This window comes from Macrosteles quadrilineatus, unplaced genomic scaffold, assembly GCF_028750875.1.
Source record: "Macrosteles quadrilineatus isolate MER2022 unplaced genomic scaffold, UCM_ALF_1.0 Scaffold_1__1_contigs__length_201487025, whole genome shotgun sequence".
Classification (NCBI taxonomy): domain Eukaryota; kingdom Metazoa; phylum Arthropoda; class Insecta; order Hemiptera; family Cicadellidae; genus Macrosteles; species Macrosteles quadrilineatus.
Window position 1 is genome coordinate 125,949,998 of NW_026542594.1, and position 19,846 is coordinate 125,969,843.

The window sequence follows — 19,846 nt, forward strand, 5'->3', positions numbered from 1 at the left end:
ACGAAAACGTGAACACATCCGGTTTGTAAATGATATTCAGCTATCAAGTGCTGTGATGAGGGTATTGCCATCTTTATCTGAATTTCAAGGCAGGTCATGATTGACGCGTGGCCGATTCCTAAGTGTTTGTAACACGATCAGCAAGTCATTCTATTCTGCTGAGTCATTTGACAGTTGACAAGGGGGAAAGAGAATCATTCGGTTTAAATTACACATTTTTGTGGTCAAATAAATATCTGATTGGTCGTTGTGACAAATACAATTCGTCGAAACCTTCCGGTTAGTTTGTACTAGACTAGGCCTATTCATTCAATCTTTAATACAGTGTAGATAGTGAAATATATTAAATAAACAGTAAAAATATACAAGTAGTTTTCCGTCATTAGTGATAGCAATGTAGATTTTCAAGATTTATTTGGATTTACGTTTAAATTGTACCAGTATGTTGTGATAAGATCATATGTTTGAACTTATGTATCTTTAAAAAAAAACATTGTACTTATGTATCTTTAAAAAAAAACATTGTTTATCGTGTATCTTGAAGTTATTTAATTTATTCTTATGTTTAATACTTTATTTAGAGAGGTGACATACCGGTATTATGAATAATGGAAGGAAATTGTAAACATAAAATGAAGTCTCGTTTTTGGCAGCGCTATTATGAAAGATAACACAATTGAAGTAATAATAATAACAAAAACCGATAAACAGCTCAAACAGGTAAACAGCTGTTTATAACGAAAAACTAAATATTGTTCATACGCAGCTTCGAAAAAACTGTCTTGAAAAGGTATCATTGCCTAAAACCAAATGGTAAGCTTCTTTTGAATCCATCTCTATATATTAGGTTCGAATACGTATTTCCTGTCAGTACAGTAAACAATGCATTTAAAAATAAGCTGTTGGTAGACTGTAAGTAATTACGTAATAAACTACATCCTGATTAAGATATGTACTGTACTTTAGTTCTCTGATATTCAGTCTTTAAACAGACTTTATTATAAGTAAAATTCATCATAAGTAGAATATTTCATTTTATCCTGAATATTTTGTACACAACATAGTTAGTCATCTCGTTCGAGTATTTGCGTATACGTATACATGCGAGAAAACAAATAATCAAAAACATAATTATATTGATTAGCACATAACGAACAAAGTTTAAAGATGTTTAGGTGCTTTCTTTATTCTTCTTACAATATTCGGGGGTCCTCCCCTGGAAAATTTTGCAGTTTTTAAACGAAAAAAGAGGGGTTTAAACTTATCTTAATTGTCAAAAGCACTTCGAATAAAAACAAAATTATGAGTCACATTTATTTGAATTTAGGCAGAAAATTAATGAAACTAACAATTATTGATAACAGACAGAAAACAAAACAACATGTTGATAAGTTAGTCATCTAAGAAACGTTGCAAGACAGGATCTAATACAAAGTTACATATAATACATATTGATTTAAAATCGTGCTACATTTAAATATAATATATGAATACTGAGTAATTTCAAACATAGAAAGAACCCAAAGATTTAATTATGCACCCTTCAAGAAAATTTCCAAACCACAGAACATGCGATAACATAGTTGATGCAGTGGATTAAAACAAGGGAGGCTAATGCGTCATAAAAGTTGCATCTATAAAATTGCACTAATAACCAAAATAATTGCATAAGCACAAGGGTAAATAATCGGCTTCAAGCGGTTAACCGACAGAGCTACATAGTAGTAGTATTTTGCCGGTAAAGCAAATCATGATTATTGCTGTTTGTTCTCACGGACGGCCGGACGCTAGTCGCTTGACAGTGTTAGGTTACAAATAAAGCAATTAAATTGGACCTTTTCCGTTAATTCACTGAACCACTAATATTCAGAGCAATAGATTATTACCAATAGAAGTTGTAATGAATTAAACTTTGGTTAGGTTAGTTAGGGTAAAGTTTAGTATAGAGTTAGAATTCTAACCTAATAAAACACCTTACCTAACCACATCACACTAGTGGTAGTGAATCAACGGAAAAGGTCCAATTTATTTGCTAATGCTACTGATCGTTGTGTTCTGTTACATCATTCATATTAACCATTAAAAGAACATTACTGGCACCACCACCGGTAAGGTATTTAAGCGGTAAACATTACGTATTTAGGGTCAATATAGAACATAATGAATAAGTATCTCACTATGAAGTAGACTCCGCCGTGTTTCCTTGGGTTCATCTAGGCTAGTTTGGTGTCATGGATGGTCTTACACCGATGACATGGGTCAGGTGTAACACCAGGTTTGAAGTTCGATGACGAGACATTGACAATTATTGTTAACATCGATGAATCTACGATGTCAATAAATAAATGACCCAAAAACATCTAAATACAAATTTACGACAATTTCAGTCCACTTTCAAATAGTGATGTTAAACTAATCTATTATTGAATTTTCCCTAGTATTTGCTATCTTTTGCATTATTGAGCAATAGATTAGTACACATTTATCATTGTGAAGAGTTATTAATATTACAATAGAATAAAATGAACGTTTGTGTCATATAACAATTCAACGTCACTAACTGTACAGTACCTGTATTTTGCATTTTCACTAGAAAATTGAAATTAGGTACAACCAGAAAATGTTAAACCTACCCAAAAAGTCCACATGTTTATTCTTTAAAAATCATTCTATAACATTATTATACATCATTATAAGGCGAATATTCGCCTATTAGGTCTGATGATGATTGGAGTGTCCAATCGAAATCGATCACCCCTTACCATCTTTTTTGTATATTTACCGTCTTGTGAGTAACAGTATAAGCGTAAATATATGTTTTAAATGTTATAAGACGTATCTTTCATTTACTTTCCGTATTTTCTGGTTGTACCTAATTTCAATTTTCTAGTGAAAGAGCAAAATACAGGTACTGTACAGTTAGTGACGTTGCATTGTTATATGACACAACGTTCATTCTATTCTATTGTAATGTTAATAACTCTTCACAATGATAAATGTGTACTAATCTATTGTTCAATAATAAAAATACTAGTATAAGATTTTCTAATGGCAAACCGTTCTAAGTTTTGAATCGTACTCGTACACTATGCAAAATAATCCTTGTTTCATATGTGCTGTGGTTTAAAAATAAAGTTGACCATATTGTTATCAAATAATTTTATTTTTGGCATTGATCCAAACGTGAGGAGATGAGTTATGTATTTTTCAAGACGATCTTAATTTAAATTGCATGAACGTGATAAGATTAGGTATGTTGGCCAGTAAATGTTATAATTTAGTACTTGCCAATAATTGTGATACAACCGATATTTTTAAATATTATCTCACACATTCACTGTCAAGGTTACGAATTGTTGAAAGGTAATAATTTTATTACATTTTACTTTTGCAATTTTTAAACGTTGCGTTGAATCAAAATGCCACAGCACGTCCTTACGAATGTTCTATAGCTACCAATTAAAAATTTTAATTATTTCAGGGACAAATCTTAATAAGAGGACGGCTTTAATAGTAGTGTCGTTGAGATTCGTGGTAATTACAATTACATACAGTTATTTTACAACATTTACATTGATTAAGCCGCGTTTACACGAAGCCAGTAGAGCAGGCAAGTTATCATTGATTATACACCTCCACCAGTATAGAGGTGTATAGTACAATGGTTATATGTAAACAGATATGGTTTTTTTGTTTAATTTGTATTTGTGTGTTGTTGCGATTTTTTAAATCAGCTACATTAGTACAGTATTACAAACCTTCTATATTTAGGAAAAACTTTTCTTCTATACTTGTGGCATAGTTTTGAGTTGGAAATTTGAGGTATTCTTGGTTTCATTAGCAAACAAAAATATCGTAGCTACCACCACTTTGTGAACTTTTTGACATGCCGCAGCTTTACTAACATCCAATAAATCACCAGTTTCTGGATGATAAGTGCCATTAACCAAAAATCTTATTGCTAGCAAGGAGGCGTCCCGTGACCAAAATTGGGGGGGGCATGCACAACATATCAGCACTATATGAAGTCTAAAAATAAGCTAAAATTGTATTTTTATTAAAGACATTACCAAAAGTTGGGGGACACAGGCCCCCCGTGCCCACCCCCCCAAACAACCCGTTTTTTTTAGCGTCCCGCCTATTTGGGTTCCCATAGATGGTTTCACGTCCATGGGACGTCTACTTGCAGTATCCATATAGTGTATCTATAGTGTATTTCAAGTTACTTTAGGCAGGTAACATACCCGCCAACTGGAACTGGCTTCGTGTGAATGCGGCTTCAGGTTCAAAAATTGATTATACTGAACACCGTTCGTTAATTATTGTACATTATAATGCGAATTCAAATTCTTACAGGGGTTTTTCTTCAATATATCTTTAAGAACAGAGTCCATAACAATAGACTAGTGTTTAATCTATACAATAACGTTATGCTTATGCAATGAAGGGTTTGTTAAGGAGGGGCTGATAGTTTTAACGTTTCATTTCAGGAGGAGGGGGGGGGGTCCTGATAGATTTAACCAAAGACGAGGGGATTAAATTACCCCTTATATTTTTCATTCTTATGGGTCAGCTAATAAAAATTACATCCGAACAGATACGTTTACGTCTAGAAACTTTTATGTTGGCGTTAGGTTTTTTATTATTTTAAATTCTAAAACTTGAAAATTAGGTCATAAATTAGGTCGTAGGTTGTATACTGTATGCATGTCACTGTTTTCCTCTGGTGCCATAGCCAAAGAGTAATTTGTACTATTTAAAGCTATCCTCAAAAAGGGAGAAACATTTTTATCATTATAAGCAATCTAGGCTTACAGGACATCAAAATTTGACTTATGTTTTACTATGGGACCAGATAAGAAAGTCATTGACTTGCAGTATACAATAGTTTGCCGTTAAACAGATTGTTTATAATTTCCTCCCTTCACAATCACATCCTAGGACGCTATACTCCAACCCAGTACTTTTTACAAATCACTTTAGGTTACACCTAGAAGGTTCGACATTATAAAATAGTGTTAGATGATTGGTGGGATTTGAACCCGGGGCCTAAGCCCCGGGAGACCTAAGCCCTGCTCTCTCTGCCTTTGACCAGTTCGCTCCTCAAAGTTAGATATATGGTTGCAAATCAACAGTGAAAGGGAAGTAAATATTCAACAATTAACTGTCAAAGATCGCGTCCCGTGATAAATGTATGCTCGAGATATATAAATAGCAAAAAAAAAAAATACTTTAATAGTTTCTCTTTATTCATACGAATATTTTACTCACTTTTAAAACTATAACGACCGATTGGAAGGATTTAGTCATTGCATAGATTAAACTATGGTCATGGCTATTCCATGTCCTGAGGTAAAGCAAATAAAAAGGAGGACTAAACAAAATACCCACGCCACAGCGCAGACCTGCAGACTAAACGAATTTCAATTGATCGAGAAATTTATTGAGTATAGGATAAAATAAAAAAATTTCCCAATAATGTTATCAAAATTTATCCATAAACAAGCAAACTACGACAGTTTGTCTTCCTTAAGAATATCATGGACAATTTAAATTTGCACAACAATGCATTAATGTACAAATTGTTTTTAAGCTCTACACGATAGCCGCAATGTAATTTGGGCATTTCCATGTTTAGGATAACATTTTGGAACTTCAAACCTCCGCAATCACAATACCCCGTTCCCATGACACAATCTTGCTGGTTCGCGAACTAATTCGGGTTTGTCCAGCTCAATCATCCTAGATCCAGCTCTACACATTCATGCCAAACTTCATCAAAAATTCAAAATTGTACCAAAATTACTAGAGTTATCGTACGTTCATATATACACACACATACAGACATATTATATAATTTAACGAATAGCGTTTTGGCCTCTGGAGACATAACAATTGAAAAGTAAATTGGTCCCGGGTCTAGGACTTTCCGTACCGTCTACGGACAGGGACATTTTTTGAAGGTAAAACATGCACCTATAATATTAAACTGGAATTGTGGTCAACATCAACGCACTCATGCGTTAGCAGACATGAAATACAAACTAGAAAAGCTCCAGATGTTACTAAAATATTTGTTTTATACTTGCAGTATCCAAAGTTAGTTAAAACTCAGTTAAGAAAGTACAAATTCTTTAATATATATATACTTTTATATTAGTGCTTGTACATAAATAATTGTCTTTCAAACGTTGCCAGCCTTTCAGATATTATGTCGTCTGCTATCATTCCTTGATTCTATAACCTCAATAACCTCTTTCTCAATTCTCAATTAGAATGAAGACATCTTTATAGTCATAGTTCAGGAATATTTGCTAACCTTTGGTCCTGGTTTGCTAAGGTAATAATTTTAAGTTAACGATGAATATATTACTATGTGAATACTTGATAAACTATAAATACATTTATCAGGTATAGATAAGTTATTCTAAGTAAAATTTTTCCAGACTTGACTTTATTCTTTTTTTAAACATTCTCAGTTCTCACACACTTATGCCTAAACTAATTCTTAAGGGATTATTTGAATTTGAGCATACTAAATTCTTTTATTTTCTTTTGTATACTAGGCCTATAGTTAGTTAAAAATCTTACAAAAAATTAACAACATATCAACACCATTAATTTTGTTGGTTTTACATTGCTTTTACATTTAGTTGGATAAGTTAATCGGAGGGCTTAATAAACACTCAGGCCTTCTCCTCCACATTGTAAAGGTGATAATCATCTTCAATGGACGTTAATAACTCATTCTGACTTAGTTCCCCAAGTTTTGTTGCAGAAAATTGTAATTTATGATAACTTAGTTAGGTTCTGTCATAGGCTAGGCATAGTAAACAAATCTTTTGGAAAATAAATGCTTGCCATCGTAACAGCGAACAGCAGAGCACAAATTATTGAGCATTATAAAATATGTGTCCGTACACAGTTGGATTGTGATAATTGGATCTCCTTCTTATAACTTATTTTCCTAGTCACCGCAGGTAGGCTAATTCATAGGTAAATTGCAAAAGTACCAGTTCGGCATTTTGACGTCAGTTCCAGAAGTACTTGCACTTCTGCAAGTACTGGTGGTACCGCGAATACCGTAGCTTTTAAATGCCAACACATCATTATTTAAAAATTCCTTGAACCTAACATTACATAATATTGTAATTTTTATCCAAATTATTTTTCATTTAAATGTATCTCGAATTGTGACGTTGGACACTCTTAGAGCTGATCATTTTCTGCTTTAACAAATAAATATTACAAGAAATTGAACTGTCAACATTTTTGTATGGTCACTTCAACATCCCAATCGGAGTTAAGTTTGCCCTAATAAAAAAAAAAAAAAAAATATATAAAAAATACTGTCAGAGTAGAAGCTATGTAGGCCTACATGTTTTTTAGATTAAATAAATCACAATTCTTAACATCTTTCAAGACTTTACTAGGCCTAAGTTACCTAAAACTGGGGGGGGGGGCTGCAGCCCACCCTACCAAGGGCTATTAACCGCTACCGAATATGATATCAACAAATTAAGAAGTCACATTATGAATAAGTTTTAGCAAAATGATTACTTCAGAAAAAATAGGCCTATTTACACTTGAGCACTAATGAAAGTGAAAGGACATAGACTTTCCAACGTTTTGAGGAGAATGTTAAACTTCTTCTAGGCTAATTATGCTACGGGAAAAAACAGAAGAGTTTAATTTTGGGCGTAGTTATAGCCAAGAAAGTGTATTCAGTCAAAAATGTTCATAAAATTCTTCGTTATATTTTTAAAGTTTAGGTTGTTTTCATGTTTGCCTTTTTAATTTAATTTAAATCATCAAACAAGAAGTAGGTTGGTGGATTGAATAGGGTTTAGTTGAGGTAAACATTTGCTCGATGTTTAAAAATGTGCAGGGTGTTGGCTGTGAGGCAGTAATCAAAGTTATGGAAATTTAGCTTGTGGATTACAGTGTGACTGAATAAGATATTGCTGGACACATTTGTTACATCTAGGCCTATAGGCTACACTTGTCACATCATAGGACCGTCAACTGTTAACTGAATCTAATGCTTTCTCGATTTTAAAAGTAACCAAATCACAGAACAATCCATCCTTGGTAGGATTTTTCCTTACATCACGACGAGACTAGTCGCATAGGGTTGGGGACCAGATTGGTAATAAAAGAGGGGAAAGTTAAGAATATGGCTCTGGTCTCTTATAGTACAACCTTTGCACTTTAAATAGTTAAGATGATTGTAAAATCATAATTTTTTTTAGTACATAACTAAAATGTTTTTATCCAAAAAAGGTTGTTACCAACTATTAATAGTGCTACCTCTATGGTAATCACATGCTATGCTTTAGTAAAAAAATGTTGCTATTTTTCAGACGCATATTTAGTTCATTATCAAGGTAATAACTAAATGAAGATGCCCTGCCCGTTCCTGAGCCGTTTACCATCGGCTTATGTCCGCAACTACGGGCTGAACCTACTGAAGAACCTGGGCAGCCACTGCCCCGTGGTGTCGCGTCTAGCAGCCAGCATCAGTTCTAGTGATCAAGCCGCACAATTGGAGGGTTTGGCTACGAGATGTCCCTTCCTGGCTGAGGTCACTACTCCTGTGGTCAAGGAGGCGAGCCAGGAACAGCAAGCAGATGTCATGGAGTTTCCAGACAAAACTTCCATTGGTAAGTAATCCACATGGTTTGATCGTTAGTCTTATTCCATCCGTAAAATGGGTAGGTCTATACAATCTTCTGCTACAGATAACATTGTGAGAGTATTCAAAACTAATTTGATCATTTACTAAATTATACTGAGGGTGTATTAAAGCCATTTGTAACTCAATGTAATTGAACTGCAAGTATAACCTATATTTGGGATATACACTGAATTCTTTTTTTTTTACATTCAAGCCCAAATAAGAAAGATGGCTTAGTTCAGTTGAAACAGATCCTATTAGTTGGATTGTCCTTGATCTTTCTTAGCTGGTTTTAATTTTAACTTTAGCTTTTTATAAGTTGAAAGAAATAGCTTGCATGTGTTAGGCCTACCTATTTTAACACGTTCGCTGCTACGGACGTTCCGGAACGTCAAACGGGCCCCGGCACCAGGAGCTAGGAACGTTCCGGAACGTCGCCGTTCATTGTTGTTTAATGTTTTCATGGATCAGCCAGCTCATCACGAGCGTCCTATTATTTCTTTGCAGCTCGTGGGGACGTATTTTTCTGACAATAAAAAATATTGTTTCCCAAAATCATCACCAGGGTCGTTTAGAACAGGGCTTTGTCCCATCTCTTTCCTGCTAGATAGCGACACTACTTTACCGACTGCAACCTGGGTAGTGCTGCTATCTATCAGAATCACTTAGTACTATGTCCAAAGCCGGTTTTATTGCAGAACATTGCCATCCAGTATAGCTACTGTTGTTTTTACTGTAATTCAGTGTATCGGCAGCAATTTTTACGCAGCGGCGAGCGTTAGTTCAGCTCCTGGCGCCGTCCCGGCATCTAGCGGTCAGCAGCGAACGTGTTAAACAAAAAGGACTACTGACCCATGGGTGTTTGAGCTTTATTTTGACTATTTTATTTGACTTTTATCAGCAAAGTAGGCCTAGTTCAAATTGGTCACTGGAAATTTTCCAAGGTCAAAATAAATCATAAATTGATAGAAGAAATTCAAGTAGGTCTACACAATTGTAACAAAAATTTTAATGTAATATTACAGGCAGCTCAGAACTGGCATGCCTACTGAATGATCTGTACCAATCACCATTAATCCCCAAGTGAGACAAGAGCCAAAAGTTTTAAATTTAACTCAAACATTCCAGTCCAACAAAATCGCCCACCTTAAATTAACTGTCAGTTATTTTGACTGGTTTGAGACTACCACTTAACACTGACCTCGTGAACAACCTATCCTTTAATAATGTGTCCAAATATATTTGACCTCACGTAAGCCTAAAATTACTGAGGTAAGTAGGTGGCCTAGTCGGTAGCGCAACGAACTACGAAGCAAAGACAGCTATGTAATAGGTTCATCTCCCAGTGTTGCCGTTGATATTTTTTATCTCGGTTCATTCTTGTACTTAACCGGCTCACCCTTTGCTTTGCTCTATATGTTTTATGTACTGGTCGAGGACAATGTAAACATCAAATACAAGATTAATAGAGGCCACCAAATTTATTTTAAATATGCCCAGAGAGTATCCCCCATTTTCGGTATTAGAAATGGAGAATTTTACTTTAACATTTGTACATGGTGCATGATTGATGGGGTTTAACTAGTATTTGGTGTACAGTAACTTGAAGCGATTAGACTAGTACAGTAGACTCCCCGGACCTACTGGACCAGTGGACTCCTCGGGACCGAGGCCAGTCCGGATAACTGTTTTTCCGGTTAAACTGACATCCCTAAAAACTCGTTAAAACGGACCATTTACTGTGATATTTGACTTAAAATTAGGAAAGCATTGTATTTAGACATGTGATCACTGGTCTCAAATCTTTCCCACGAGAACAGTCGTTTCAGTACCGCCCACTTCCTGCCGATCTATTTTTTTCCGGTTAAACCAATGTGCTGATAAAACTTTTCCGGTTAACGAGATGTCATTTCCGCCGAGTGTAGCCCGGTTAAAAGGTATCCGGATAAGAGGGAGTCTACTGTATTTGATTAGGCTATAAGGGATTTGACTAGTATTTGATTTACAGTACCATGAAGTCATTTGACTAGAGTAGTTTTATGTACAGTCTCTTGAAAGGGTTTGATTAGTGTCTAAAGTACAGTCTGTTGTTGGGATTTGACTAGTCTGTGTTGTCTGTGTTATACAGTTATGTTATGTTGGCAGGCAAGCAGAATGAGGACCTTGGTGATGTTAAAGGAAAGTCCCCCGAAAAAGCTTCGCAACAGGACAAAGGTGGTGGGCTAAGCTTAAATGCTTTTGCATGCACATTTTCAGTTCTACTTATATAGTTATGTTGTAATGCATATACTTCTATTAATCCTGTGTTCATATTTTTAAGCTTGTGTACTTAAAGTTCATAAATCTGTTGAGGTATTAATATGGTGTATATATGATTGGAAATTTTTCTAAATTATGATTCTTGATAGATTTATTAGTTGATATAAAAAAAGGACAACAATACATGTCAGATGGTGTGACACATCTAATAAACAGCCATTCTAACTCCACAGCAAACATTTCTAATTATGTAACTTGATATTACCAATTTTTTCTTCTACCACAAAGCAAAACCATCACACCAAAGCAAAAAGTTGAAACATATGAGCCTAGACCATGGGTTAAAAATGAAACTGTTTTATTACTGACATAAACCATTGATGAGATTAATATAAAATGGGTTTTTCTTATTTTTGCTGCATTGTAGCACATATACATTGTTATTATACATAGACAATAAATCTAAATGTGAAAAAATATGAAATTGAGTCCAATGGAAAAAAATTAATAAAGTCAATTAATAAAAAAAGTCTGTTGATCTCACCAGGCAAAAATTAAACATGCAACTATTCCATAAAATGACAAATAGAACAAGAAAAACAACAAATGACTACCAGAGAAACATTAGAAGACAGATAACCAGTTTAGACCGAAGTCCCATATTTTTATCTGATCAAATTGAATTTTATTACAAGAAAAAATCTATTTCCTTGTTGGTGATTATTACATAATTTTATAACCACAAAAAATATCCGAGAGAAATATTTCCAATCTGTCAGTTTAGATCAAAGTGTAGAGTAATTAAGATAAAAATTTGATTTCACATTTAGTTTGATTTTGCAATCATGCTTAATTGAAAGACATAAGAATATTGGAATGGACAAAGCTAGCTGTAGTGGCACTTTACCAAAATCTATTTATTGAATTACATGTCAGTACATCAAATGACAGGTCATATTGTCAAGGGTTAAATCTTAGATGCAAAACTAAATTGCTTCTTTTTTTACATAAAAACAACCAAACCTTTCAGAAATACATAAAAATGCAAATAGACTTAATTAAATTATAGTGTATAGTGATTACTAGAATATTTGTAAATTGTAAACTACTGGTTTAGTGATGTTTCTATTTCTGGTATTGTGATTATGTTTGATTTGGCTCTCCCTAAAAGTGGACAGGTTCATGGACCCAACATGCTATTTACAAAATTAGTGATCTTATTTAAAACGCGTAAGAATGTGTATGTACTTTGTGCATTGTATATAAACGTATAGCCATCACTATGATTCCGACCCAATTAAAAAGTACCCCCTTATCCCTCTTGATTGTCTACATGATGTTCTTTTTAGGTGTAACTGATGTGTTTTTATATTATTTTTCAAACCTTTTTTTTAGTACAGTATTGAAAATCTCAACTCTATTCCTTGTAAACGGTTTTATGCGAAGCATATATTACGTGAAAACCTCTATTTGTCTATGATTTTTTCCAGCGATTTTTTTAATACTTGGAAAATAGTTCCTTAGATGAATAGAGAAATGGGCTTAGGTAACCTAAAAGCACCTTATTTCAATTGGAAGATTAGCATTGTCCATTGTTACTGAAAACCTTACCCATTCAACAAGAAACGTCTATGAATTGTTTATCATGCAATGTGTTTGCTATAGCATCTACGTGTTTACATTGATAACTTCATGTTCTATTCAAGTTGGTGTTCACTACATTGCCTGATGTCACTACTTTTTATTGGAATATCCATTAATACAAATTTTGTTTGTTTTAGAGTTAACATAGAAACATAATATCCAACAAAACAAACATTCAAAATTACCATTTATTTATTTTGGGTTTGCAATAAGTATTTTAATTGCATTTCTTAAATTTTTTAGATTTAAAATTTCCTCTTTAGTTTTAAAATTACAATGTTATAGCATTAAAATAAAGCTGTATTACCAAGATCTATAAAAAAGACTGAATGATGTTGAAAATACTTGAACAGAACCAAAATATTTAGGACTATTCCATATTATTTGAGATTATTTATCGTGGTAGCAACTCTTTAACTTTACTGCCACTCATCATATAACCAATCTACCAATCTGGTTGTTAGGGTGAAAAATATCTATAATTTATATATGTAAAATCCAGAAACTCACAGGATTATATACGAGGGCTGTTTGGAAAGCAACCCCAGTTTTTCTATAAATAAAACACGAGTAGAAACAACATTTTTATATATACATCTTAAAACTACGGCTTTCCTCTACTTTACAACATAGTTTCCTTGGACATTCAAATGCTTATCATATCTATGGACTAACTTTGAAATTCCCTCTTGAAAAAAAATCACCCACCAGTGCCTTGAGCCATCCCGTGACTGCATCTTTCAGTTCTTCATCATCGTCGGGAGCCCAGCAATTTTTTCATGTGATTGAAGAGATGGTATATGAGGACATGTTAGAGGATGCGAAAAAACATCCCATTTGAAGTGGTCCAAAAGGTCCATGGTTTTCTAGGCAGTATGAGGGCGTGCGTTGTCATCCAGAAGAACGACGCCTGACAACAGAGGACCGCAGGGTTTGTTTTGGATTGCCTGTCTTAGGTTCTTCAGAGTTTCAACGTACAAATCCGCATTGATTCTTGCACCACATTCCATAAATTCAAACATCAGCAAGGGAGTCCCAAAACACAGTTACCATGAGCTTTTCTTGGAAAAATCTTGCCGGGCTTTTGTTAGTTTGTGTCATGATGCCGAATGACCTCACAACTTAGACTGTTCTTTAGAAGTCTCAGGATTCATGTGTTTTACCCAGGTTTCATCGTTAGTCACAGTTCGGTTCAAAAAGGTTTCTCCTTCCTTGTCGTATTGAGTCAAAAAGTCCAGAGCCAAGGTCATTCGTTGAGTCTTGTGGTTTTCCAAAAGGATTTCCGGGACCCACCAAGCACAAAATTTATGGTAACCTAACCTGTTAGTCACTCATACAGAAAAGTCAAGTTTTTTTAAAAAAATGTTGTGGAAATTCGTCCAAAAGTTCTGAGATTGTGAATTGTCTGTTGTCATGAATCTTTGTGTCGATTTTCTCAACCAATTCGTCACTGACCGCTGATGGCCTGCCACTTCTTTCTTCATCATGCACGTTCGTTCGGTCATTTTTAACAAGGGAACCAATTCCCAAACAACTCCTTCACTCATTATTTTAGGTCCATACAGAACACAAAGCTCTCTATGAATAGCTGATGCCGAAAACTGTTTTAGCTACGAAAAATTTAATCACAGGATGCACTTCACACTTGGCGGGATTTTCGTTTGCAGTATTCATTTGACTAGCAACGGAAAAAAAACTAGCGCTCAGACGACCGTTACACTACCACAGCTGGACGCCGACTGACCTGCGATGTGCACAGCCACAAGGATGGCGGCGCTACCCCTTTCACTTCCCGCAAAAGAAGAAAATGTAGGTTATTTTTATCTTCCGAACTGCCCTTGTATAATGTTAAGACTATTTATATAATTTTCCTTCTATTTACAGAAAGTACATTCCCCTATGAAGATTTCTTCCACGAGCAGATAATGCGAAAGAAGCGTGATCACTCGTACAGGGTGTTCAAGAAGGTGGCTAGATTGGCTTCGGAGTTTCCCTCTGCCCTCGAGTACAGCTACGGAGAGAAACCAATCACTGTGTGGTGTGCCAACGACTATCTCGGCATGTCCTGTCATCCAACCATCAAACAAGCTGTCAGGTACTGCAAGAAAACATTTGTTTATTCCTACCCAAAACTTGCAAACCCTCAAATCTAAATATCATTTATTTTGCAAAAACAATTAAAATATTACATAATTTAATCTCTGTACAAAGATATTTACAATATTTTTAGTTTTTTAAATAATATAACAAGTTTCTGTTAAACGCTTTTTAAATCAAACCAAACACAGTTATATCCCACAAAGGAGAATTCACTCCTGTATATGGGAGAGAATCGATATATTTTTGACAATTTTTTTAAAAGATGAAAGAAAAAGAATTTTGAGCAGGTTGAAAGCTATGCTGGTGGTCTGAGTGATTGGTGGCTAACATAATATTATTTAACAACTGGACAAACGGTAGATCCCTCCCCTCCTCCCACCACCCTTCCCCCAAAAGATAACAGACCTTCTTCCCAATACACACACACTCGCAAAACACAAACAAACACTGCTGTCCTCATTCCAACACCAACAAGCGGCTGATAGCCCTTTGTGTACTCTAAATTCAGGGGTTTTTCCATTTTCATATCTTATCATCATTATTCATTCATATAATATAATCATATCATATTACATTATTTGATATGTTTTTATTGTCTCTGGTTTCACAAATAAGGTATCATGTGATTTTACAATGAATAGTTATTTATTCAGTCTTTGAACAATGCAATATTGTAATTGGCATTGTCATCATCATAGTAAAAAGATATACGCTACATTTTATATGTACTACACAAGAACATATAAAAAAATTCAAATACCGTACACAACTCTAACTTAAGTACTGTAAAAAAGTACAAATGAAATTAATACAGTACGGATGAAATTAAGAAAGTTATGTATACTTTAGAGGCTGTCAGTATTTCAACTTTACAAAAGTTTTAAAATAGGCAAACTTAACATCAAAAATTCTCTTTATAATGTTTTGGGAACTTGCCAAAAACGTCATTAAGATGGATGAATAATTCACACCGAATGACAGGAAGTTCATAATCTACTGAATCCATAAAGAAAGAAGCAAGCCCCATTCATTCAGTAGGTAAGGTTAGGTTTTAGATTTAGTGCATCCATAAATAGAAAGAGGCGGTATTGACTTTCATATGGGTTGAATATAAGCCAAGCTCATGAATACACAAGTGGCTAGGCAGACAGCCACCTCCATGTAGAAACTGACAACAACTGTCACCTTACTACCTATTGCTGTACAATTGAAAGTTTCTGTTGTGACTATCTCATTTCAAAATTGAAGTTAACAGTTAAATTTCATTTGAAATATTCAAACTCATAACTCTAACAAACTTTTCAGGTATTACTCCTGGATCATAGACAAGTCAAAATATCATATTCCAAATATCAAAAACACTCGTATAGATGCTTTTTTGTTGTTTTTTTTTCAAAAACATTTTTAATTCAAAAACAGCTATTTATAAAAAAAATGAAATTTGTTATATAGCCTTATTTATTACCTTAACTAATTAAAAAAAAAATATTTTTGTAAGAGTGTTCATTTTCAAAATGGCGGTCACTTAAAAATTTAAAACGTAAATAATAAATACAGTTGAACCTCTATAAGACGAATTTCAAGGGGTACGGGAAAAATTCGTACTATAGAGGTATTCTTAATAAAGAGGGTCGTTTTATCGAGGTTTAATGCTGCTGTTATTCTTCTTATAGAGGTTTCTCCTCGCTCCAAGGTTTCTCCAAAAACAATGACTGAGGAAGGAGGAGGGATGGGTGGGGGTTTCATGTTGAGACAAGCTTCTGTTTGGAGTACAAACTACGTACTATGGAGGTTAAGATTATGATAAATTCGTCTTATAGAGGTCACGTTCGTCTTGTAGAGGTTTTGTGCTAAGAATATTCGTTGTATAGAGGTTAATCAGTCCTAGTCCATGTCACAAACAAATTCGTCTTATGGAGGTTTTTAACTTAATTACTACGTTGTATAGAGGCGTTTTTAGCATTGACCTATATGAAAGTGTCAAGGGGATTAAGAAAAATTCGTCTTATCGAGGAATTCGGTTTATCGAGGTTCGTACAAACGAGGTTCAACTGTATCTCAAAAACCTCAAATGAAAAAATTTCAACTATTATGTAAAAACATAAATCCGGTAAATAACATAAATCTGGTGTGTTGGTAGATTATGTAGTTAAAAGAGAATTCAATTAAAAAACTGTTGACACCAAAATTTAAAAAATCGGCTCATAAAATAAGGGAGAAAACTAATTTGTAAGAAAATGTGTTCATGTCAATACCAACTGTTATAATGTAAATCAGTGAGCTGCTTAGTATTATTTAAATATTAAATTATCCAAAAATACGGTATTTTTGAAATTTTGGATATGATATTTTGACTTGTCTATGGTCCAGAATGTTCCGGGACACCCTGTATAACATTTCAAATTTGAATATGTTAACATATTAATTTATGTTATTAAATATGAATATACAGTATAACCTTGATAACAAGTGTCATTTTCAAAACCTCTTTCTTTTATTTATTTAACCACTTATCTATCACATGTTACTCAAACCTCGATAAGAAGTCAACCTTGATATCAAGTCATATTTAATCGTCCCTATGAGAGTCTTGTTATCGAGGTTCTACAGTACACATTTACTATATAAAGTTGATTATATACATAAATGGTGCAAAAAGTAAAAACCAATACACAAAAACTATAAAACTATAGAAAACCAAAAAAAGGCAAAACTTATGATTATCAGAAACTGGAAAATAAATAGTTTATTGACAAAAAAGCTTAGTTGATGAATGTTGTAGGACTGAAGAACTATCTAGACTCGATAGACACTTTTAAATTAAAAATAAGGTTGATGAACTTAATAAGATTAATTGTTAGATCAACGTCTATAAGTCATTTCACTGTTAACTATTAAAAGTATTGATAAAATAAAAATATAGACATTCAAGGCAAGGAGTATCCCTGGAAACCATTGTAACACAGTTCCCAACTTTAGTATTTTGTACAACTTTGTTGAGTTGTTCAAAGTTTTGTAATCCAGTTCACAGCTTTGCAGCACTGTTTAAGATGTAGTGACACTGTTAACAAACATTTTGTTCTGCTACAACTATAAACTATTTATACCTTTTTGGCACTCTACAACCTCATTGGTTGTTCCAGGGACGCTGTGGACACTTACGGGGCCGGGGCTGGAGGAACTCGGAACATTTCTGGCAACTCTATCCTCATTGAGAACCTGGAGCAAGATCTCGCCCAGTGGCACCAGAAACAAGCCGCTCTCTTGTTTACCTCCTGTTTTGTAGCAAATGATTCAACATTGTTTACTTTAGCCAAGGCTCTACCAGGTGTGTTCAAAAACGTATAAGATTTTGTTTAAGTTGTATTCATAGAGTTAAGTAACTGTTCTAACTTTAATTGTAAATGTACAAACAACTTTAAATAGTGATACACAGTAATACAAAATTGGATCTTTCTCCTTAAACACTAGGATCAGTATGACAAGCAGAAAAATACATCGCTGATTCATATATCTTATTATAATCCCTTATGGGGTATGGTAAATTTTCTGTAAACAATTTGGATCAATTACATCTCAAATTCAATTTACGATAATATTTTCAATTTGAGATAATATCATGAATGAAGACTATTGCAAAATTATTAACGAAGAACCGTATTGCAAGAAAAATGTAACTCTTGAATTTACTGACATGGTTTTGATGTACATTACATTTCAGCAGAAGGACAAAACCAACTCTTACTTGCAAAACATAGTCTTGCCTGTTGTAAATAAGTTTTATATATCAATATTCTGAATTTATTAGTCATCATTACCAATTCACTCTGGAGTTTTCATCTTCCATCTCATGGTTTGCAACCATTACAATATTTGATGACTTATGTTATATTTCTTCTGTAGGATGTCATATCTTCTCGGATGAGGGGAACCACGCGTCTATGATTCAGGGTATCCGCAACAGCAGAGTTCCTAAGCACATTTTCCGCCACAATGATCCGACCCACCTTGCTGAGCTGCTCTCTACTGTAGACAAGAATGTGCCCAAGATTGTAGCATTTGAGACGGTCCATTCCATGACGGGTGCTATTTGCCCCTTGGATGAGCTTTGTCAGGTCAGTTAAATGTTAAATTTATTATGAAAATAGTACTAAAATCAGGATTACGTAACCAACTTAATTAATTACAATTAATTGTTATCATTTTTTCACTGTCCAAGAAAAAACTTAATTAACTAAAAGACTATTTGAAGAAAAGCACTCTTAATACCTAAACAGTGTTAAACAATAGACAATTAAAAATTCAGACCTTGGCGTCTCAGTAATGGATTAAAAATATTATGCCATTTACTATTATTTGAGTCATTTGACAGACGTACTTAACGTTTGTCCTTAAAATGTTCATTGACAAATGTTTCCCAAGCTCTAATTCAGAGCAAGTGAAGAACAATTTCGCTTACTCTCAATCAGTTCTCCATTTGTCCACTAAGCACTCTAGTGGTTATTTTCATAATTTAAATCAGCTGTTGTTACTGTTTAACCTGCTAAATGTATGCAGCATAAGTTTTACTTTGTTAAGTTGGTTTACTTACTATTACTTATTTGCTTTTATTATTATAAAATAATTTTAATTGAGAAATACAAAAGTTTTAATCTTACTGAGGTCTATTATTCTGTGAGTGTGTATTGTTGTGCCGTGGTGAAAAGTATCGTTCATAACTTATACTGAAAGTAATTTTCTGGCGCTTGCTCCAATTGTTCCCGACCTTAGCTTCACCTCATATGTGAAACTCATTCTACCATTCTGGGCTTTATCACACACGGCAAATTCGGTATTCCTGTGTTCATCTTTGCCTTGCACATGAAACTTAAACACGCACAGAAAAATGGCACTTTCAGTAGTTGTGATGAAATATACTATTCCAATATTAGTCGTTGTCCTGATATATTTTATTAATATTCAATTGGCACCTAAAATATGTCAGTTGGGCTCCTCATTTAAAACTTAGGCTAGGATTATACTAGGACGCTGGCGTCCGAGAGGCCAGCGTCCGGGACGCTAGCGGGGCATTAAATCAAATGGGGGCGATTATACTATGGATGCTAGCGTCGGATGCTAAAAAGAGCCACCGGACGCTCGAAGCTATTACCGTAGGTGGCATGGTAT

General features: G+C 34.2%; 1 protein-coding gene across 3 annotated transcripts in view; it reads left to right on the forward strand.

Moving 5' to 3' along the window:
• LOC128984463 (5-aminolevulinate synthase, erythroid-specific, mitochondrial-like) overlaps positions 1-19,846 on the forward strand; it is a 34,156-nt gene that overhangs the window by 1,780 nt on the left and 12,530 nt on the right. Inside the window, exons 1-6 of one of the 3 annotated variants that reach the window (XM_054403788.1) lie at positions 6,209-6,340; positions 8,364-8,663; positions 10,823-10,891; positions 14,465-14,675; positions 17,824-18,008; positions 18,584-18,795. In XM_054403788.1, coding sequence (XP_054259763.1) covers positions 8,399-8,663; positions 10,823-10,891; positions 14,465-14,675; positions 17,824-18,008; positions 18,584-18,795 — 942 coding nt within the window. In that variant the 5' untranslated portion in view covers positions 6,209-6,340; positions 8,364-8,398. Of the gene's footprint in view, positions 1-6,208; positions 6,341-8,363; positions 8,664-10,822; positions 10,892-14,464; positions 14,676-17,823; positions 18,009-18,583; positions 18,796-19,846 lie in introns of those variants that run through there. The other 2 variants (XM_054403795.1, XM_054403804.1) reach the window with 2 other exon arrangements.